The 20,801-nt window shown below is 47.4% G+C and overlaps 1 protein-coding gene across 1 annotated transcript in view; it reads right to left on the bottom strand.

Annotated features, from left to right (window-relative positions):
* Positions 1-1,923: 1,923 nt before the first annotated feature.
* SEMA5A (semaphorin 5A) overlaps positions 1,924-20,801 on the bottom strand; it is a 305,585-nt gene continuing 286,707 nt past the window's right edge. The window contains exons 16-21 of the mRNA XM_047074421.1: positions 19,830-20,048; positions 12,410-12,580; positions 10,734-10,889; positions 9,275-9,322; positions 4,712-4,923; positions 1,924-2,043 (exon numbers count right to left, since the gene is read on the bottom strand). Of these exons, the coding sequence (XP_046930377.1) occupies positions 1,924-2,043; positions 4,712-4,923; positions 9,275-9,322; positions 10,734-10,889; positions 12,410-12,580; positions 19,830-20,048 (926 nt within the window). The remainder of the gene's footprint in view (positions 2,044-4,711; positions 4,924-9,274; positions 9,323-10,733; positions 10,890-12,409; positions 12,581-19,829; positions 20,049-20,801) is intronic.

The following is a 20,801-nucleotide window of genomic DNA, read 5'->3' as shown; positions in this document are numbered from 1 at the left end:
CTCAAACGGCAGACAACAATGCAGGAGAGGCCACATGAACTCCCCACCAGAAAGACCCAGAACACCATTCACTTGCAATCTACCAGGCCTCTCTGAGACCACCTGCCATTTAAAATTGAATTTTAGTACAGTAGCTCCTGGAAGCCTGGGTACATGGGAGTATTTTCAATGCAACAATATTCATTAGTAAACATGGGATTTTTTTTCCCCCAACACTTTCTGAGATTGTTTCTTTACATGGGGTAGGATAAAAACATGTGTGCTAATAAGTCTGTGCTCCTCAACGCCCGTGCTATGTATCTTCGGAAACCGGAAGGTTCATTGAGCAAAAAGAACACATTTTACTGACCACTTAGGCATCAGATGAACAGTTTCAATCTTGTTCTTACTTTCGAAGACTAGTCAGTCAACTGCCATGTATTATTTATCAGTTGCTTATGAGTAATTTATCCCGCTTTTTTTTTTTTCCCTTTCTGGAGACCTCTATGAATAGTATTATAACACTCTGAAATGCCTAGCAGTGATCAATGCTCAGAACCACAGGGATCATTAAAAACCTCACATCCCTGCTTTCTCAAGGTACATCTTGAAATGCTGTTGCCTCCATGCAGGGAGAAGCGGGAGGGGGCAGGTAGGAAGGCAGCACTGAGACAGAAACCAAAGGCACCAGAACTGGACGTCTCCTCCTCACCTGACCCGGAGGCGGCAAATGACAGCTTGGGGGGCACTTTGCTATTTACAGCGCGGGGGTGAAGAGAGCCAGCTTTACACATCAGTAATGCTCTGGGAAGGGGATGATGGCCATCCACTAGTTCTATCGGGAGACAGAAATCAGAAAGTTGCCTTTCATTAAAGGTCAGTTCTTTCAATCCTTTCCATAACACGGAAGATAAAAAAAATAAAAAAGTCGGTTCCCATTACATTCCAGTATTTTTAATGCTTTCCCCCATTGGTGTCATGGATGTTTAAGATTTTTTCTTTGCGGGGACACAGAAGGTGTGGCGTCTACCCAAATGGTGAGCAAGTGCTGGTTCTACGGGTCGTCTCTTCAGGATGCTACTATGGACTGGACAGGGGTGCGGCTTCCAGACCAACCGCACGGCAAGGAGCTCCCTGGAATGCTGTGAAATCCAGGAGGGAGACTATGGCTAGCCTCATAGCATCGCGCGGAACGCTGGACCCTTCCTTGTGTCTGTGGCTCTGGTCTGTGAGTGCGCCTCCACCAGGGATAACACAGTAACTGCATTAAGACCGGGGAGAGCGTGTGTCATGCCTCGCACCATCACCTCCGCAGATACAAGCCGGGGTGAATCCCTGCCCTTCCCCCAGGCACGGACCGTTCCAAGTCCAAACACGCAAGTCGCTTCCACGGATTCCACAGAATTATTCAGGTTGGGAAGACAGGGGATCCAGGGTGCAGAACTCTATGGCCACATTCGTATTCTTCGTTTCATCAAATACTTACAGACCTAACACGCCTTGTGGAGAACGGGGACTCTCAGCCGAAGTGTCTCTTTTGTTGGATTAAAACATCATAAAGATTTATGCCCCAGAGCAGGAAGACATTCCTATTTCTAAAGACTCCTTCCCATGTGGGTGGTACATTTAGTAAAAAGCTCAAGAAAACAAGTGACTTGTTAGAAAAAAAATGGACTGAACACAGTAAAACAAAACAAAACAAAGCCTCACACCATGGCTCACTCAACAATGATCAAGCATTGAGACCAGATTTTCACGACATCATATTTAGATCTGTGTTGCTTTTAAGGATGTCTGTTTTTGGTAGCAATGGGAAACTCATGGCTTGAAATGCACTTGAAATGTATCCAAACTTCAACTCTGAAGTCTTGGAAACATGGGCAGTCATGGAGCACAGGCCTTGAGGAACTGGGGAATTACAAGAAGCCAAAAATATAACAACTATTAGTACTCGTCGTAATTGTTGAGATCTGTAAAGTAGGCATTAGAATAGGTTTTCCCAGTGAGATGCGGGTTGAAGTATTTGTTTCTTTCCTCTAGGATCAAGTTGTTTTTGTTAAATGCCTGTAAAAAGGAAAATGATTAAGGAAAAGATTTAAGAATACTCCATGGGCAGTATTTCAGGAAAAAAAAAAAAAGAATATAATGAGGGCACGGTTATGCTGAATATGAACTCCCTGCTAAGGTTCCATTGTCTTAAAAGGTGTCTTCTCACTTATTTGCTTCCTCACGTTATGTGCCTTCCTGAAGACCTGACTCGTAACTACAATGAAGCTGGTGGCTTTTGATAAATAGATTTGGAGTATTCCAAACCTTCAAAAAACCTTAAACTCTAGTGACTTCAAATCGACACTTTGAATGCTGTGTAACTCTTTAAGCAGCATTCTAATTATCATGGATACGTAGGTGGAAAAGAGATTTTGAAGTAAATGCGTGAAATTTCAAATGACTTCGTTGCTCGTCATTCTCTACACTTGTTGAGCATGAGACGAGGAAACAGCCATTCTGAGTCACCCCCTGGGCATTTGCCAGCACGACAACCCTGCTCAGACCCAGCCAGGGTGTGCACGCCTACAAGAGAACCGGAGCTCCTGCCATAAGTTCCTGCTTTGAGCTGAGCCTGCAAAAAGTCAGTGACGCCTGCCCCAACCACCTTGTGAGTAACAGGTGCCTGCTACCCTCTCTCTGTCTCCTGCTCACTGCTGACCTGGGACGGGGGACTGCCCTTCCCCAGGCTCCTGGGATGTGTAAGTAATAAACCATGGGACTTGACTTCTTTTGGGCGAGTGTATTGAAACTGTGCCTTCAGTCAAAACAAGCCTGGGGTTTCCACTTCCCCAAAGTGGGAGCTCGGCTGCAGAGGGAGCTGCCTGCCGATCCCATGGGGGTGGCCTGTGCCTCCTCACTCCACAGGTCAGAGTACGCATATTCTTAATTTGACACACCAGCTATGGGCCCCCTAACGCAGGCTCCTGTAGCCACTTCTGACACAGATGCCCTTCCTTATTAGGTCATTAAAGGCACCTATACTTCCAAAATGCTAAACTATGCCAGGTGGAGTGCAAATATTGAAAAAACTGAAATAAAGATGCAGGATGGTCGGCAGAGGCCAACTGTCCTGGACTGGTCTGGGGCAAGGTATCAGAAGAAAGTTCCAGAAGGATCCTCCGCGCTACCCTGCTGCCCTCGTAGAAATGAAATTTCTTATTATCTCCAGTGGCTACTGGATCTTAAGTGAGAACAGAAGACCAGCTAAATCATCTTGAGACACTTGGAGTGACACACAAGTTGATAGGTTGGAATCACATTTAGAGGAGCCCCTTTCTGGGGTTCTGAAGGCTTGTTTGGAAGGTTCTTGCTCATGAAAGGAGCTCGTGTTCCTTCTCATACCCCGGGATCTCCGCTCTGAGACATTGTGAGGGGCGTGTTATTAGTGCCTGGTGCTTCATTCCCCAGCCCTAGCACGTGATTACTATAAGGTGCTGAAGGGTTCTCGATCCTGGGGGTAAGCAAAGCCCATGGGTAAAAGTCAGCTGGCTCTGTCTCTGTCCAAGTGCTAGAGAGGGGGCCTCGTGGTAGGAGGGAAATAAGAGAGGGCACTGTGGATCCCAGGACACAAGCCCTTTCAATCACCTGAAGTTGTAAGTGCTAAAGATGTTCCATATTCCCACATGGGAAGGAAATCAAAGGAATTTCAAAGGAGATCATAGCAGAGAAAGAGTCTCCACGTGCTCCCTAAAAATGCCCAGGGGAACCACCAACTTAACAGGAATATCAAAATGAGAATTTCGTTCCTTCACATGGGTGGTAGGGCACATTGGGTGAAGCAGACAAGAGTCCTTGATGTCCTTCCAGTTATACCCCCGACCTCCTGTATGTGATCTCATTTAAACCGTGCAACAAAGATATGACAGTACACATTGCTATACCCATTTTAAAGACGAAGAAACTGAGGTTCAAAGAAGTAACTAACTTGTATTCCAAAACCTGATGCACAATGCCTCAAATAAAGACCACATTTATTTTGTCAGGCACTAGTCAAGACATAGGAGAAAATGGAGGCTCGGTGACTGTGAATGACTAGCATTAAGTTTACTCAGTTGGTGACTCATGAACTCAGCTCTTTCTGGTCCAAAGCGGATACCCTTTCCACTCTTTCTTCGTTCCTTAGAACTGGCCTCTATTTCTGGGTGGATCACTGAATTAATCACCCGCTGGGAAAATCTAACAGAACACTTCACCCCACACCAGCCACATAGCACTTTTGCAGCATGCAAAGCTGAAGAGACTTCATTATGCATACAAATTATTTGAAGATAATTTTCATAATAATGTGACAGTTTTTCTCAGGATCCCATCGGGGTGATTCCAGCAATGAACCTGTACATCGGATTACCCAACCCCGGTCCTCATTACCACTGTCTGGCAAGTACAGGTCCTCGGCCTGGAGCTCTTCTCTTTGACAAGACCTCTCTTTGAACATGGAAGGCACCGTGGAGGCAGAACTGGACAGTGGCCAATGACTCAGTATTTTCCAGCATTTTATTTGTTGCCGCTTCTGTGTCCTGTTTCTAACCCACTTCCCCATATAAGATGCCACCTTTTTTTTCAGGCAAAGGAAAGCTGAAAAGGCAGCTCATCATAAAGCACACCTATTACCTTACCCTCCCCTCCTTCACTCAAGCCACCACCCCCGGGGTGCTGCTTGGCCATCCGTCTGCTGATCCCTTACCTTGATGGCTTCCACTGAGTCGTATTTGTCCAGTTTGTTAATATGGTTAGTTATGCTGGTGTTGAGAGGGGCGGGAGCAACAGGGTGGATGACGGTGGCGTCGTGGGACTGCTGCTGGTACCGCTGGCAGTAGGTGTAGACGAGTAGGGTAAGGAGGCAGCCCAAGATGGAGCTGCTCAGCCCCACGGCAATCATGTGGAACATGTTGAACTCTGGGAAGACAGCATCAGAAGTGACGCTACTTTGGAAAAGAACACGCTACTCAACAGCTCAACGCACTCGGATGGGGACAGAACAGCAAAATGAAAGGCCCCTGACCAATTCCAAACTTCAAGCAATCACAGGACCTTCCTTTGAAATGTCACGGCCACCAGGACACTTCCCCCCAGGAAGTACAGCTTATTTTGCGTTAATGCTCTTACGGATTACAATCGGGTTTTTGGACATCACCTGAATACACTAGCAGAAGCATTTTTTTTTTTAAAGGCTTGTACAAGTCTGCTTGTCTGTTTCAAGTGTGGCATGATTTCTGGTCTATGGGGTTACTTGAGAACATGTTTTCCATGCTCCTTAACCGGTGGAGGATCCCTGCCTACGGCCTGGCTGTGTCCCATGTGAGAAAGCATTTACTGCTTCCAATTACTGCTCAAAATTACTGTATTTTGGAGACCTTGTAAAGAAAACGGTTTACACCAAAGAAATAAAGGATTTGTGCCAAAGGAATAAAATATGATCTTTTGATGGTCATGCAATAGCCCTCTTTTACATATTTTTGTTTGTGTTAAGTAGCATCTTTGGGTTATTTTCCTTGAGTTATAAATACAAGATGTAGAAAAAAATGAGTGGACGTGGATTTCTGTCTCTAATATGTGATTGGCTCGAGGGACATCAAGGTAACATAATTAAGACCTCTGTAATGTCCGAGAAACAACCAAAACAAATTACAGATGTTCATCATGTCTTGGTAAAATGCGATACAAAAAAGTTTCAAGACTTTCAGGGAATAAAGACATTTGAGTAATGCTCATGAAGCTGGACTTAGTGAAAATCAGGTGAAGGACAACTCAACCTTAGTTTTTCTATGCTGTGTTGGCTCTATGTGGCCAACCTGTTGCCTGTGGGTAATTGGTCTCTGTCACCTGCACAGGGCACATCCCGAGGACTGCCTTTCAGCCACGGTGTCCCCTCCATCCACCACCAGGGGGCGCAGTGTCACCCACGCTCTTCCCAGATCTGTCCATCCTGCACCCAAATAGAACCATGAGAATGCCTGCTAGGCACACTGCAGACACCAGGTGAGTCCCAGGGTGATAGCAAGAGGCCCCCAGGCTCTCAGGGAGAGGAGACCTGCAAGTTTGTCCCCTGCACCCAGGCCCTGGGGTGTATGTCCCTCAACTACCCTGGCTCCTCCCTGAGGACTTTCAGAGTCACATTCACCTCAGCTGGGTCCACTCACTGAGGTGCCCTCACTGTCCCCACATCCTGACGTCTCCCTCTAGGCTGTGCCCTTTGCTGCTCCCGGATGCTGCGTTCTGGGGACCCCTGAGAGAGGGAGCCGCCTGCCCAAGTGAGCACAGAGCCTGGGTTCGCTGCGAGCCACAACCCACTCGCTCCTACCTGAATCCTAATGCAGGTGTCCAGTGTCTTCAGCACCAGGACCTGGGTGATCCAGGCGGAAGTTACTAGAATATTCTACAAGTATCATCTACGCCCCAACACCCACCTGTTTTTCACTTTTTGGTTCTTTGCTCAGTGGTTTAACAAAATGGAAGCAATTCATAAACCTCTGGCCTTTCCCGATTTTGTCTGGAGCCTCTAGAACTGGACACCCCCAACCTGGGAAGGGTGGACAGAGCATCCGCGGAGCTTTCCACCAGCAACCGCCCGAAATGTCTACTATAACGTTGAGGCGGTGCCCAAGGTAAGCAAGAGCGGATCTCACATATGTTGCCGTTGTTTTATACTTTAGCCAATTGGACTCCCCAGGGTCAATGCCACCTACCGATAAAAGCACTGTCTGCTGCACTGATAACAGTTTATTGTAACATATGAAAGATGTATGATGCTTTCCATTTGCAGATGCTTTGTCATCAGTCCAATGAATCATGCTTGCAGGTGCCTGGGGAAGGCTGGGGCCAGCTGACATCTTTATGAGGATTATATAGTCTTTGTGTCTCGTGCAACTAAAAATAGCTAAATTGAAAATTTTCAATAGGCCTATGCTTTTCCACATTGGGAAAAATAGTGCCTATTAAATCTCTTTTGAATTTGCTTAGCGTGGCTCTTTCCTCTGAATATGTTTCTTCTGTTGTTTTTGGTCAGTAGTGTTGGAATAGAAACCCACTACCCAGTTGGCTCAACTAGCTGTTTTTCTGTACAAAATTTGATGGATTTTCCTTCAAATGGAAAAAAGACATCTGTGTTGCTCCTGAAACATCCCGAAACATTTTGCTAAGTAATTCCTTTTACCTCTCAGCCCTACACTCAGATCCATACAACCTCTTACTTGCCTAACCTGGTGGGTCAATGTTAGCAGCCTAAAGATCTAAAAACTCAGTTCTGAATATTATAAGATCTCTGTGACTTAATCAACCGCATGTCAAGGTTTGATCTTGGGTTGGGGAGCCCAAGCTGACCCAGACACACAGAAGCAGCATTTCAGGATTGGGAGTGGGCTTTGCATCATGTTCTCCCAAGTGCTCAAGGCCTCGAAGGTCTCCTGTATCATAACCCAGAGAGGGCCGGCCAGGGAAAATGGTTTCTAAACCTGTGGCAGGCGTGGAGGGCCAGTCAACTCTGCAGAGGCAACTTCTGGTTGACTCCAGGTTCTGCCTTGGCCTTCCCAGAGGACAAGAATACGCCTCAAGAATTCTGGTTCACGGAATCTTGACCTACGCTGCCTCTGAGGGCAGCAGGCGCCCCCAGGCCCCGGGCCCGGAGTGTCCAAGAGTATTTGGAGCTGCTGTGGCTCCAGCCCCTGGACACAATCCTCCCAGACACTCACTGCCAGGATACTCTCCCTGTGGCGCTCTGGCCTTCAAGCTCACGCTCAGACCCCACTGCCTGGGTCCGCACTCTGGCTCCGTTGCTGACTTCCTGGTGACCTTCACCCGTGGCCTCCTCTCTCTGACTCTCAGCAACCCTAATGCGGACGACAGTGCCTAGCTGCTATCCCTTTCCTAGCATTTGCAAAACCCAAATCTCCGGCACCTGATTTTTCCTCGCTCAGCTGGCAGCAGAGCATGACTTGACCTGACCCAGTCCGCTGCAGAACGGACTAGAGCTGCAGGGGGAGCGTTAGCATTTTCACTTTGCGCGCATCTCACGACAGCATCATTAAAGAGACTGGTTACAGAATGTGGCCCCGGGCGCTGCAGCGTGTTATGTAACAGACATCGCATGCCCTGTATTACCCATCTGGAATCTGGTGAAGGCTGGATTCCGAAACCCTTTCCTATCTGCGAAGGTTTACATTAAGGAACTGTGGGCTGTGGCACCTCCATGAACACTGTGAGGATCAAATGGGACGCTTCTTGCCACTTAATTCAGTGACATATAGTGACTGATCTTACAGCTACGATTATTTTTATGGGAGCTGGTATATATTTATCTTCCAGCTGGATCTCAAGTGAGTAACTGTCAGTCTGTGAACCCACTGAACTCGTGTAGGTCAGACACCAGACCCTGCATTTCTCAGGCACTGGGGTCTTTTATGATGCGACTGTTGGTTCCAGAAGGGCTGGGGCTATTTGTGTCTCCACGATAAACTCAATGTCCCTCACAAAACTCCAAGAGTGGGTGGTCAGCAAAGATTATTGAATGAACAGATTGACGGCTACCTAAACAGAAAAACTGTGATGGTGGACTCTTAATTAATGTAGCTAATCACAGTAAGTACATTCCTAAAACACACCTACGAAGCTCCTGATTCCATATGAACACAGAGACAAAAGCCTGTGGCTGAGCTGTCTGGGACTCCCCTGATGGAATGGATTCTGGAAGGAACGGGTATTTGTAGGTCACCAGCCACATGTATGAATATGCCATCCCGGTGTGGATATCGGGTCGGTTTAGCAAAGGTGGACGGACAGAGGGTGGGCTTTGATCAATGGACCGTCAACCCATCCTGCTCAGACAAGATAAACATAGACAGTAAAGTCTAAATTTATCATGAACTGGAACCAGAGATTGTGATTTATATCATTCGGATCTGCAGAAAGTTTAAAAAATACCTCTAGAGGTGTAGGTATAACCTTACGCCCCATTATAATTTTGTCGCTCCAGCGGCCTGGAGGTTTGAAGCTGGCCGCCATGGATTTGTGATGATCCCAGTCTAGCTACTGCACCTGAGAACCACTGATCCAGATGTCAAATATTGACTATTTGTAGTTACACTACCAAAGTGGAAGGGGTTTGGATCAAGAGTTTCTCCAGTCGGTTTTTCTTGGCCCAAACATCATATGAAACATATGGGAAGAGAAATGATTAGAAAATAACGGAAATCAACGAAACACTAGTTTAAGAAAAAAAGTTAAAAAACATTAGTTAAAAAGAGGAACTTACCCCCACACCTTTTCTCTTCTACACTACTGGATCTCGCCACGGATACTTCTGGAAAAAATTAAATCATGACGTTGGGTGTTGGGAAGGAAGCAAACATCAATGGTTCATTTACAAAATATCTAATGATTTCGAGTTTTATGTGAGTCCAAGTTCCAAAAGCTTGACTAATTGTAAAAAAACAAATCACATGTGTTTCTTTGTTCTAACCAACCTGAGCTGTACTTGGTCAAGGTCATCTAGATGGGGAACGAGATTCATTACCACAGAAAGAAAAGACTATGGTCCTTTGGCTGGAAACCAAGGCACTAACTTCGAAAGAAAGCCAAGTATGTGCTGGTTTTCCGCTATCATATGTTCTGCCAGCTGTGAACCCCACAGCGTCTGCCTCGGTCTTCCCACCTCCGATCTCTGGTTGCATCAAAGCCAGTGTTGTCAAATTCCATGCAGGGGGGGGACTGATCCACTGGAGCTCGAAGAAAATTGCCACAACAAATAAAGTCCCCATTCAGAGCTCACTCATGCTCTTTGCCACGACACACACAAATACACAAATAAGATGCCAATGAGGGAACAGATCCCGAAAACATTTTAACCCACAAGGGTCAAGGATCAAACACCATGTCGGAAGACCGGAGACGTGATTCTTTCCTGTAACGAGAATTTTTCTCTGCATAACAAGAATTAGCAACGTGTCTCTGGTTAAGAAGGAAAATGACACAATGCTTGCAGTTCTACACCATACATGATGGAAGTGCCATACAAGACTAACGCTACTAATTTTCTGTAACATACGATTACCTTTTTCCGTAAGTGGAAGAAAACAAGGTAGTTACCTATTATTATCTTGAAACAGGTGGCTCTCTGTTTTGGTCGACATCAGTAGATGTAAGGCCCACAGTGGACATGTACAAAATGACTTACAAGTATCTAACACTGTGCTTACAGTGAACATGCAACAGATGATTTGTTACCATGGATAAGTAAACATCAATTTCACGTGGAAAAGCCTATTGGCAAAGGGCCAGCTAATCTCTTCTCCAAGATGAGCCCCCTGGTACATTTCCATTTTCCCAACTATATCAAAGTTGCAAAAGAATTGTCCCCTTTTCTCTGTACAAACACCTGCACACAACGTTACAGAAGCATTTAACCTGTTAAAATAACAAAATAATCTATTTTAATTTTTTTGAGCAGAATCTTCTCGCTGTGTTATAGTCAGTAAATTGTAAAAGACACCGTGCTAAAAAAAAAAAAATCGTAAAACTCATGGCCTAAATGCAACCCACAGTTATCTGTAAATCTATTGTCTAATTACCTTGAAACCACAACAGTCGATAGGATCATCTCTGTTTCACCAAAAGTGACCTCCAAGGACAGCTAACACTCCCACCTATGACTCATCTCCTCTCTAAACAATGGAAACGATTTTGTTCACCCCGATAAGCATCTCTGCTCTTACCTGGGATGAAATTGGAATCAAACACACACGGCCGGCTCTCCGTGGTGTTTCCAGAACACTGGCTGCCCACAGGGAACAGAAGGATGCACTGGCGGGCACGGATCTGGACTCCAGACACGTCACACTCAGACCAGTCTGACCACTCCGACCAGCTCTCTGCAATGACCAGAAGGGGACGGGACAACATTGCCCACTGAGATCGATCGACCTGGAAGCACCACAGGTCACATACGTTACATTAAATTTTCATACTACAATTTTAACGGGTCTGTGTATAAATAAGATGGACAGGTAGCCTCTGACCGCTCCAGTAAATAAATTACACACGGGCATGGATAGAAGAGCTGGTATGCCTTTGATCAAAAATCAAATGTGCTTCAAACACATTTTCTAGAACCCATGTTATTTTACTGCTTTCAACTCATTGTACTAGGCACTCAATAAGCTAATTCGTGAGGTCCAGCAGTGTAGACATGGGTGGTGGTTGGGGGAGAGAAATCAGCAGTGAGGACACCATTTTCCACCTGGCAATGCTCCCCGATGAAGGCCAGCCCTCAAAGGTTTTCCCGCAAAATTCCTACAGGCCTCAGAGCTCGAGCAAGAGAAATGACAATGTGTGAATGAGAAAGCCCTGGTTGCTGAAAGGGGTGTCGAATGCTTTCGCTTCTGTTACAAAAACAATTGTGCAGAGTCAATATACCAAAGTCAGGCTGTACTTGAGGAAGAATTTATTTTATCCTGTGTTTACTGTTGCCTATGTGCGTAAGATCGGTGCACTAGTCTTGAGTTAAGGCCCCAAGCTGAGCGATAAAAGGTCACTTCACCCCGAAGTGGAAAATTTGCTAGGATTTGTTAAATTCGCCCAGGCTTACGGATGTGTGAAAAGAGAGAGCAACCCTTATGTTTTAAGTAAGGGGTTTAAAAAATATAAATAAAAAAGAACTCTCCGTATTTTTTGAAAATATTAAACACATTAAAAAGACATGTTTCTATGCGGTTTGCTTTTTTCCTCTTTTTAGATTTAAGCATCATCTTTGCATTACAGGGGAAGTTTGGAAATCAGACGTGTGCCTTGACGCACTGTAAAGACATGACATTTTTCCTCAAAAATGTGTCAAGTGCCAGGTTTGAGGATGACTGAGAATCTGGTTTCTAGGCACTGTTCTGTATAAATGGAACCTTCCAGAAAGATCTGCAGGAGCAAGTTAAAAACAAAAAAGGATGAGCATTTCAATGTCAAAGTTAGACTCAGAAGAGGGCGCCTCACTCATTCCTAGCGGGCCCTGTTGGGTGGGGAGGCTGTTCCAGTGCACCCCCTGGGCACCTGTGCTGGCCAGCCTCGGAGCTTGCCCACCCCCGTCCCCCAGACCTGAGGCCGAGTCCTTCCAAGGGCTCTCCTTGCTCCCCACTCTGATTTTCAGATCCCACTACCAGGTTAAACCTTCTAATGAGACATCGTGATAACGAGTTTCTGTTACTAGTTGTGACACTGTTGACGTGCTGACAGCTATTTTAATGCAGAACAGTGGGATATGGTCAAGGATAACTGTGAGGGATGAGGTGCTCCTCTCTTTCAGGATTTGCTGTCGTGGGCTACCATCAATTTCTCCGTTTCTACATCAATCGAGGGAAGAGGCGAGTCTGCCCAGAATCGCGCGAGCCCCCTGGCTGCTCACCGGGGCAGGGCTGCGTGTTGCAGAGAGCTTCCTCCGTATGTAGCCCCAGGCAGATGTCTCCTCCGTAGGCTGGGGCCGGGTTTGTGCACGAGCGGGTCCTCATGTAGTGTCCACCGCCACAGGTCGCCGAGCATTTTGACCAGGGAGACCAGCAAGACCACACGCCATCCACTGGGAAGGGACACAAAGGCATATGACTTCTGAACTCCTAATGTGACCAGCCTGATGCGGCCGCAGATAGAACGTGCATCGCGGGAGGCCATCTGCACACGCCCCTGACCGCTCCCAGGGCTGTCTGGCCTCTTCCTCCTGGTGACCAAACCAGTTTTGTGCATTTCTCCCTCTGCTTTCTCGGTTCCTCTTACTTGCTCTTTCAGGAAATGTTTCCAAGCATATACGAAGCAAGCACGAAGATAGCCGAGGAATGCTATGTACGCGTAACAGAGTCCCAGTTCTGGGAAGGACCATTAACCACATTCCGTGGTCATTACTGGGAAGGCCAGGGAGCGCTCACCTTTGCTAACCACAGGGTGGACCTGCAGCCAAGGATCAGCAGTTGTGGACACAGGCTTCCTTACTAATTGCATTACGATGTGCTCCACGAGAGCGGGATACAAAAGAGCTAATGGGTCCTGGCAGGAACCGTGAAGGATGCTTCTAGATGGGGGCATCAAACAACCCAACTAAGCATAAACCATGCTGCCTTGGAAGTGCAGACCAAAGACAGGAATCCCCAAGATCTGCGGCCAGACTTCAGGATGATAATGCAGGTGAGTTTCACACGAAGGGCGTGAGGCATAACTGGTTCCATGACTGCTGGTGACCCAGAGCATGACTCCCGTTCTCCCCAGGCCGGGCTCCTGATACCTGCCCACGGGCCTCCTGAATGCTGGGATCAGCGGCCCGCCTGGCTCTGGGACCTCAGGGCTTGCCTCGCGTTAGGTGAAGTTGCTAGAACAGACACCTCATCTGGCTTCGGTCTCTGCTACTGTCATATCTGACCCGAGACACAGAATCCGAAGGAGGCTCCAGGCTCTGAGCTGTCAGCACAGAGCCCGACGCGGGGGGGCTTGAACCCACAGACCGTGAGATCATGACCTGAGCTGCAGCGGGATGCTTAACCCACTGAGCCACCCAGGCCCCCCTCATTGTTACAATGAAAAAAAAAACCAAAAAACAACAAAAAAAACCAATTTCAAACCAATTTTAAAACGAGTCTGTGACCTAACTGGGAACTTTGTGACTCAAAAGTTTATACATTTTACTTAATAGGCAATAAGTTAGATTAGAGCCTAAGGGGGAACCCGTCAGATACATGCCACAGGCTGTAACACCAGCAAAAGGAGGCAGTTAGGTGTTTGCCTAGAATTGTGTAAGTTTCAAAAATCCTCTCCCACATCCAGTCTTACTGGGAGGATGCTTGCTGGCTGTTTCTCCCGGAGCTGAAGTTTGGTCTCTATCACATATACTTGCACACCCCCAAAAAGGGTGCCCCTAAGTCATAGTGCCTTAGAATGACAGGTGTCAAAAGTGTCAGAGTGTACACGGGAAAGTCTGGAGCTCAGAAGGGTCTACTGACTTGTTCTAGACGGTTCCAGAGCCCAATTTAGAGCCAACCACGTGATCTGAGGATTCTTCACTTAAAAAAAAAATAATAATGTTTATTTATTTTTGAAAGAAAGAAAGAGGCAGTGGGGGGTGGGGTGGGGGAGAAGGGCAGAGAGAGAGAGACACCTAGAATCCGAAGGAGGCTCCAGGCTCTGAGCTGTCAGCACAGAGCCTGACATGGGCCTCAAACTCATGAACTGTGAGATCATGACCTGAGTCAAAGTCGGACGCTTAACCGACTGAGCCACCCAGGCGCCCCTTGTGGCTAATGATAGACCTGCTGACCAATGGCCAACAGGTATATGAAACAATGCTCAACATCACTCATTATCGGGGAAATGCCAATTCAAAACCACCCTAAGACATCCCCCCACCCCTGCCAGGATGGAGATTATAAAAAGAATGACAGACAGATAATAACGCTGGTGAGGATGTGGCAAAATTGGAACCGTTGCACACTGCCGGTGCAAATGAAACCTGGGGCGGCCGCTGGGGAAAGTACTATGGCGGTTCCTCAAAAAATGAAAACCAGAGCTACCGTGTGATCCAGCAGTCCTGCTTCTGGGTATAGATATCCGAAACAACTGAAACCAAGATTTCTAAAAGACATCTCCATTCCTATGCCCACTGCACCACTGTTCACAGAAGCCAACACTATGCGCCTGTGTGGCACCGCATCTGTAGTTAACGGTACCGTCTGGTGTTGTCCGAACAGTACAACTGTTCAACAGTATCGTCTTGTAATAAAGGTTTAAGTCTTTGCTATCTCACGTGGGTGGCTCTCATGTTAAATATTCTTACTCAAACACAAAAAAAGGATAAACACTTTAAAAACAAACCAAACATCGAGTGCTTTCCTTCACAATCATTTTATGATCACGCAGGATCTAACGGTCACACACAGCAGGGAGCCAATAAGCTCCTATGTACAACCCACCTTGCGGTCTTTCAAACAGTGTTCGCTCCTATCCACATTTCAACCAGTACGCTAAGTATCATCTCATCTTGTCTAATAAAGGCTGCCCGCCCCCGCCCCCCACACCGACTGTCCGGTGGGGATCGTGAAAAACATCCCCCGGCCCAGGACTGTTGGTTGTTTGACAGAGAGAGTGTCATTCTCGCTCAAAATGTGAGCAGTGTGGGGGCACATTTGTAAACCGAACCCAGTTGCGAAAACGTTCCCACTTGTCAGTTTAAACCACAAGATCACATCGTACCCTCTACCAATTGCCACGGCAATTGCTTTGCTCCAAGGGATATCGAAGAGTTGGGGAAATAGATGCTCCCTGTACAAAAGGAAATCAAAGGACAATTCCAGCCACTTCATTCCATCAGATAGTCGCCCTGGTCTGTAATTGTCCGATGCCCCCAGACCGATTCTACCCTGCTCGTCGCCCCCCGCCACGTCATCCTCGTGCTTACGTTTCAAATCTCAACCTTCCTCTGGGGGCAGTGACACTGGGGAGAAGGGGGATGGTGCTTTATACCGGGTGAAAAATGACATTGAGTATGGAAATGCCATTTCACATTAGGAAGGCTAACGTGTTTCCAAAACAGAAATAACAGCCTATTAAAAAGCTCCATGACGTAGCCTTCACTGCCAGGGAGCATGCAGAACCTGGTCGGAAAACAGGAACTTGGAAGCCAAGAAAACCATACAAATGTAGACTCCGTGCTAGCCATGCACACCAGGGGAACTGTGGGCTGAGCACATGAAATCTTCCTTTTCCGCTACATAAACTAGGCTGGACTAACAAAATAACTACACGAGTGGAAATAATAACTCGCTCAGTATTGCCCCCCTTGTCCTCACCGCCAGCCTTGGTGGGGGGGTTGTATTCTAGAAATGTGGGACTGAAATGAAGAAGGGTTGGGGCGCAGAGGGAACGCGTGGGGAGCAGGCCTGGCAGGCTGAGCCCAGGGCTCCGCACAGTGTGGGGTTTCACGTAACTTCTGTCCCGTCGCTAGAACTCCTGCGGGAATCTCCTCCTGGCCAAGAAAGACCAGCTCGTAGGAAGATCGGACAAATATACGAAAGCTCAGATCCCAGGTTTTTTGCAAGGAGCAAAGCAATCAATTGTAGGGAATTATTTTTGAGCCAATGGAATGTATGGATTAGGTCAACTTCATAGAAGAAGATGCCAATTCGTGTTGGCATCTACCTACTACAGTAACATAAGAATGGTGGCCACGGAAAGTACAGTTACTAGTGATCTAAAGAGCAAAGCAAAATGGAATGATTAATGTCTGAGTGTCAGGCATCCTGTGTGCTGTCAGAGATACAAAGCCCGACATTTACAGTTCTCCAGGATGTGGGCGTGTTTGACGTGGATTCCCCAGCGTCCGGAGGCCTGGGCCACACAGGTCGTCACTGTAGGACAGCTGTGCTCTAGACTCCTCCAAGGACCCCTGGGCAGAAGTTTCCTGCAACAGCTGCCCCTACTCCGATCCTCAGTGCTCCTTCTGGACAGAAGCTATGTCTCATGAGCCACTTTTGTCGCCTGTGGTTTACAGAACAAAGCGTGGACTCAAGGAATTCACGAAGAGAAAGGCAGAGTGTTCTAAGCTCATCACAGGTGTCTAACATGTTATCTATAGAACACACATCTGCCCCAACTCATCACTTTGATTCACAGTCTGTCGTTCCCACTCAGGATCCTCCTCCCTCATACTTAAGGTTTTCATAAATATACACAGACTCTTACTTGAATTTGAATAGTACTTAGTAACAAGGAACTACCTGTTGATTCTACCTTTGTAGGTCAAGATCTGGAATCTTTAGTTCTGAAATAAATGTGGATTGACAAAGGGAGTGAAGAAAGACCAAGCTACTGCTCAGTGTTGGAGGAAAATTACATAGGTGAAGTTACTACCAGACCAACCCACGGGAGGGGAGAAAGGATCATTTCAACATGATCACGACTTTACAACCTTACTGCAGTTTAGTATACAAATTGGAATTGGAGATCAAATTTTTCATTGACTGATTTAAAGGATTTTCCATTCATCTAGCCTTTGATTTTCAAATTTCATCATAATGAACAAACTTGTTTTTAAATAAGATACAGTGTCCATTTGTGGCTGTTCTTTATGGGCCCAATAGGACTAAGGATGAGTAAATTCACAGGGAGGAGAGTATCCTAAATGGGGTAAAAAAATAGCCCTATTGCTGGATTTGCAGCTTGGCACCCACATCCCTGATCGCTTCCAATCCCCCCTTGCCAAGTTACATCCCGTCGTGTGTTCAGGAATTTTCTAAAAGGTGGGAGAGAGGATAGACATTTACCCAACTCAGTCGCCTGAACTTGCTCATTCCCAAGTGGAAAGTGACGGGAACCCGTCTGAATATTTCCACAACCCTCTGGAATGTTGGCTTTCAGAAAGAAAATGAGGACGGAGCTATTTCAAGACATTAGGGTTATGTGCACATGATACTGGCTTGGCCATCAAATCAACTGAAATACAAGTAGCCCCCGAGTCATGTTAAGGGATGTGTCTGAGATGGGCCTGAGCCTTACGTGCAAGGACCAGAGCGGCATCCGAATATTTGGAGGAGACTTGAAGCTCGTTGACAGTGATGAGGACTCATGTCTGGATCCTGGGGAGGCGTGGGTGGATGGAGGGATCCTGACATTCCCCTGTCGCCCTCCCCATTCGGTTTATAACACGTATCCTAATCTGATGATGTCACCAACAAACTGTCTCCCAGCTCCAGGGAGGAATCTTACTCTCCGTGCTGGGGCTGTGGGAAAGAACTGGCTTTGTGACCTTTCCCACCCCCTCAACACCACTTGGTTGGGAGAACTGAGTGGCTGAAGGGAAAAGTCCCCTGAGGCTGGAGAAATACAGGAAGAGACAGCCTAAAAGGGGCTGAGCAGCCCTAGGAACAAGGGCATTATTGGGATTCTCAGCTACAAAGCTGAGAGCTATGTTATTTTCAGTTTAATGTACATTTATTCATCCAGCCATCCAGCCATCCAACTATTTATTCATCTACCAATCCACCCATCACCCATTTATCCCCCACCTATCCATCCATCCATCATCTACCCATTATTCATCTGCCCATCCATCCATTTATCTATCCATCCACCAATTCACTCACCACCCATCCACCAATTCACCCAGCACCCATCCATCATCTATCCATCCACCTTTCGTCCATTCACCCATCCAACAAATGTTCACTGAGGACTGCTGCCAGAGAGTTCCTTGCTTAAGGAACTAAGAAACTTATTTGTACCCACTGAAAAAGATGCTATGCTTGCAGGCTTCTGTACCTTTAAAATCACTGTAGCTGGTGTTTGGAATAACCCTCCCTCACTCACCATCCCTGCTTGTCTATTTGGTCAACTCCTATCTGTCCCTCAGGACCCAGTTCAGGGGCCACCTGATCGGGGTAGCTGCCATAATTCCAGCTCAATGGGTCCTTGGCTGATACAGTCACTACATCTGGTCATCAGCCCAATAGCCAGTGACCATACTGGGTTGACATCATTCCCAGGATGCCTCCTCACCGAACTCTAGGTTCTTTTCTGCCCGGGACCATATCACCATGCCCACGTATTCCCCGTGAATGGTGCACAGTGGGCTATCCAGAAATGTTTGCTGACAGAATTGAAGCAAAGAAGAAAGGGAGGGAGGTCAAGTAACCACGGGCTTGTTTTCTCATCGTTCCGTGAACAATCACTGAGAGCTCTTCCGTGGGTGCCAGGCTGATGCTGGCAGCCGGGGACACTGCAGGGAGTGCAGGGAATTCCGTCACAGAATTCCCGGCTGTCCTGGAGCCTTCACTTGACAGAGCCAAAGACAACACGCACAGCCGTCAACAGGGTTCGGGTGGCCGTGCGGCATCGATGACAGACTCTGACCACGGGAGCATCAGGTGGAAGCGAGTCAGGTGCAAGAGCCACATCCAGGGCTGTAGCAGTGGGGACACAGAGAGACTGGAGCGCTGACTAGGACAGACGGTGCACACAGCGTCCTGTCCTGGAGGAAGGAGGCTCTTCAGGCTCATTTATTAACCCTGTGATTTTCTGGGAGCTCGTCGAATGAGACGCCAGGTCTCAGGACACAGACAACACAGCTTCTGTCAGCCTCCAGGGGAGAAGAGTGTGTGTTTAGAGGACGGAACTCAGCACAGAGTGGAGGCCTGCTGACTGACTGATTTGGCTGGTTGGGCTGGCACCTGGTGGGTCATTCTCGATACCTGTCATTCCGGAAGAGGAGCCTGTGCTATGGGGGGGGAGGGCGGTCCCGGGACGGCTGGGCCTATCAGTTTGGGAGGAGGTCAACCTCCAGCTTCAAGGACACAACACATCTCTCCAGGCCATGACGGCAGGGCCGACTTCTCCATCAGGCATGATGCCTAGGGCCCAGGATTTTTATAGGGATTCACAAGAATGTTGTAGTTGCTTTTAAATCAGGAGACATAGGGGCGCCTGGGTGGCTCAGTTAAGCATCCAACTTTTGGTTTCGGCTCAGGTCATGATCTCACGGTCAGCTCTGCACTGACAGCTCGGGGCCTGCTTGGGATTCCCTCTTCCTCTCTCTCTGCCCCTCCCACACTCACTCTTTCTCTCTCTCAAAATAAATAAACATTTAAAAATATCAGGAGAAATAAATGAATATAATCCAGCCTAGGTTATATGTGTCTTTACACCAATGCAGTTAGAAAATATAGTCCGTGAGTCTTTACATACATATAATCTCAAGCCTAAGGCTGGGGAAGCTAAACGAGCCTCCCTAAATTAGAAGGTCTTCTAAGGCCCTTGATTTTTCAGAAGTTTTCCAGATTACTCAATCCACTCACCTGGGCAGGGCAGAATGTTGCATTCCTGGTATTCCAGGGAGGGGCCCAGGCAAGGCAAGCCCCCATACTTGGGCTCGGGGTTGTTGCAAACCCGCTTCCGGTTCCGGATGCCCCTGCTGCAGTCGCGGCTGCACTGTGACCACGACGTCCAGGCCGACCACGCCCCGTTGACGGTGTGGGCGGAGTATCTCCCGGCACGCAGGAAATCGCCAGACAGGCCTGCCAAGGAAATGGCCCAAGTGTGATTCTATTAGAAGTCCTTAGAGGAAGCACAGTGCAAACCTTCACTCTGCCTCGGCTGCCTGCTTCGTTTCTAGAACTACACTCTCAACATCGGTTGAATACTTCTGATGCTTCACAAACCAAACAACTGGCGGCGAATGATAATCTCCAATCTCTGAAGCTTCTTTCTCTGCGGTTGCTATTGCATAGGATGCAGCTGACAACTAGATTTGTAAATGTGGTAACTTCCTTATACAAGGAATAGGTCTTGGGTTTGTAGGTCACTTATTTTCCTGGGAAACTTCTTACAAAGAAAACACAACTTTCTCCCTTCCCTTGGGAATCCTGCAACAAAACCGGGCTGTCCAGGACCAGGCGATGCTCACCATTGGGGACATCCGTCTGGACAAACGGAAGCATGATTCAGACATTTTTCTAAACCCGTTCCTCTATCCGTGAGCCTTTCCAAAGTGAATTAATGCTGGTGAAAGTCTCGGAAATAATTCAGAGTTAACTGCTTCGGAATCACAGGCCAGGGCGACAGGTGTCTGTTCAAGAACCAGGCAAGAACCAGGGAGCTCCTGACCCGGAACTGAACACACATGTGAATGAACTTGCCCAGTGGCACCCGCTCCCATGCAGTTCACAGCACACTTACCAGCAGGTGTGTTTCCCCAGGTACACATGTGGCGGTAAGAGCACAGCAGCGAGGAAATGTCTTGTTAAGAACAGGTTCTGCCTATGTACTGG

This window comes from Lynx rufus, unplaced genomic scaffold, assembly GCF_022079265.1.
Source record: "Lynx rufus isolate CCGP_SWC_20201006 ecotype Redwood Valley unplaced genomic scaffold, mLynRuf1.p SCAF_1, whole genome shotgun sequence".
Lineage (NCBI taxonomy): Eukaryota > Metazoa > Chordata > Mammalia > Carnivora > Felidae > Lynx > Lynx rufus.
The sequence above is the reverse complement of the archived record's forward strand: the minus strand, read 5'-3'. Positions and strand labels throughout refer to the sequence as shown.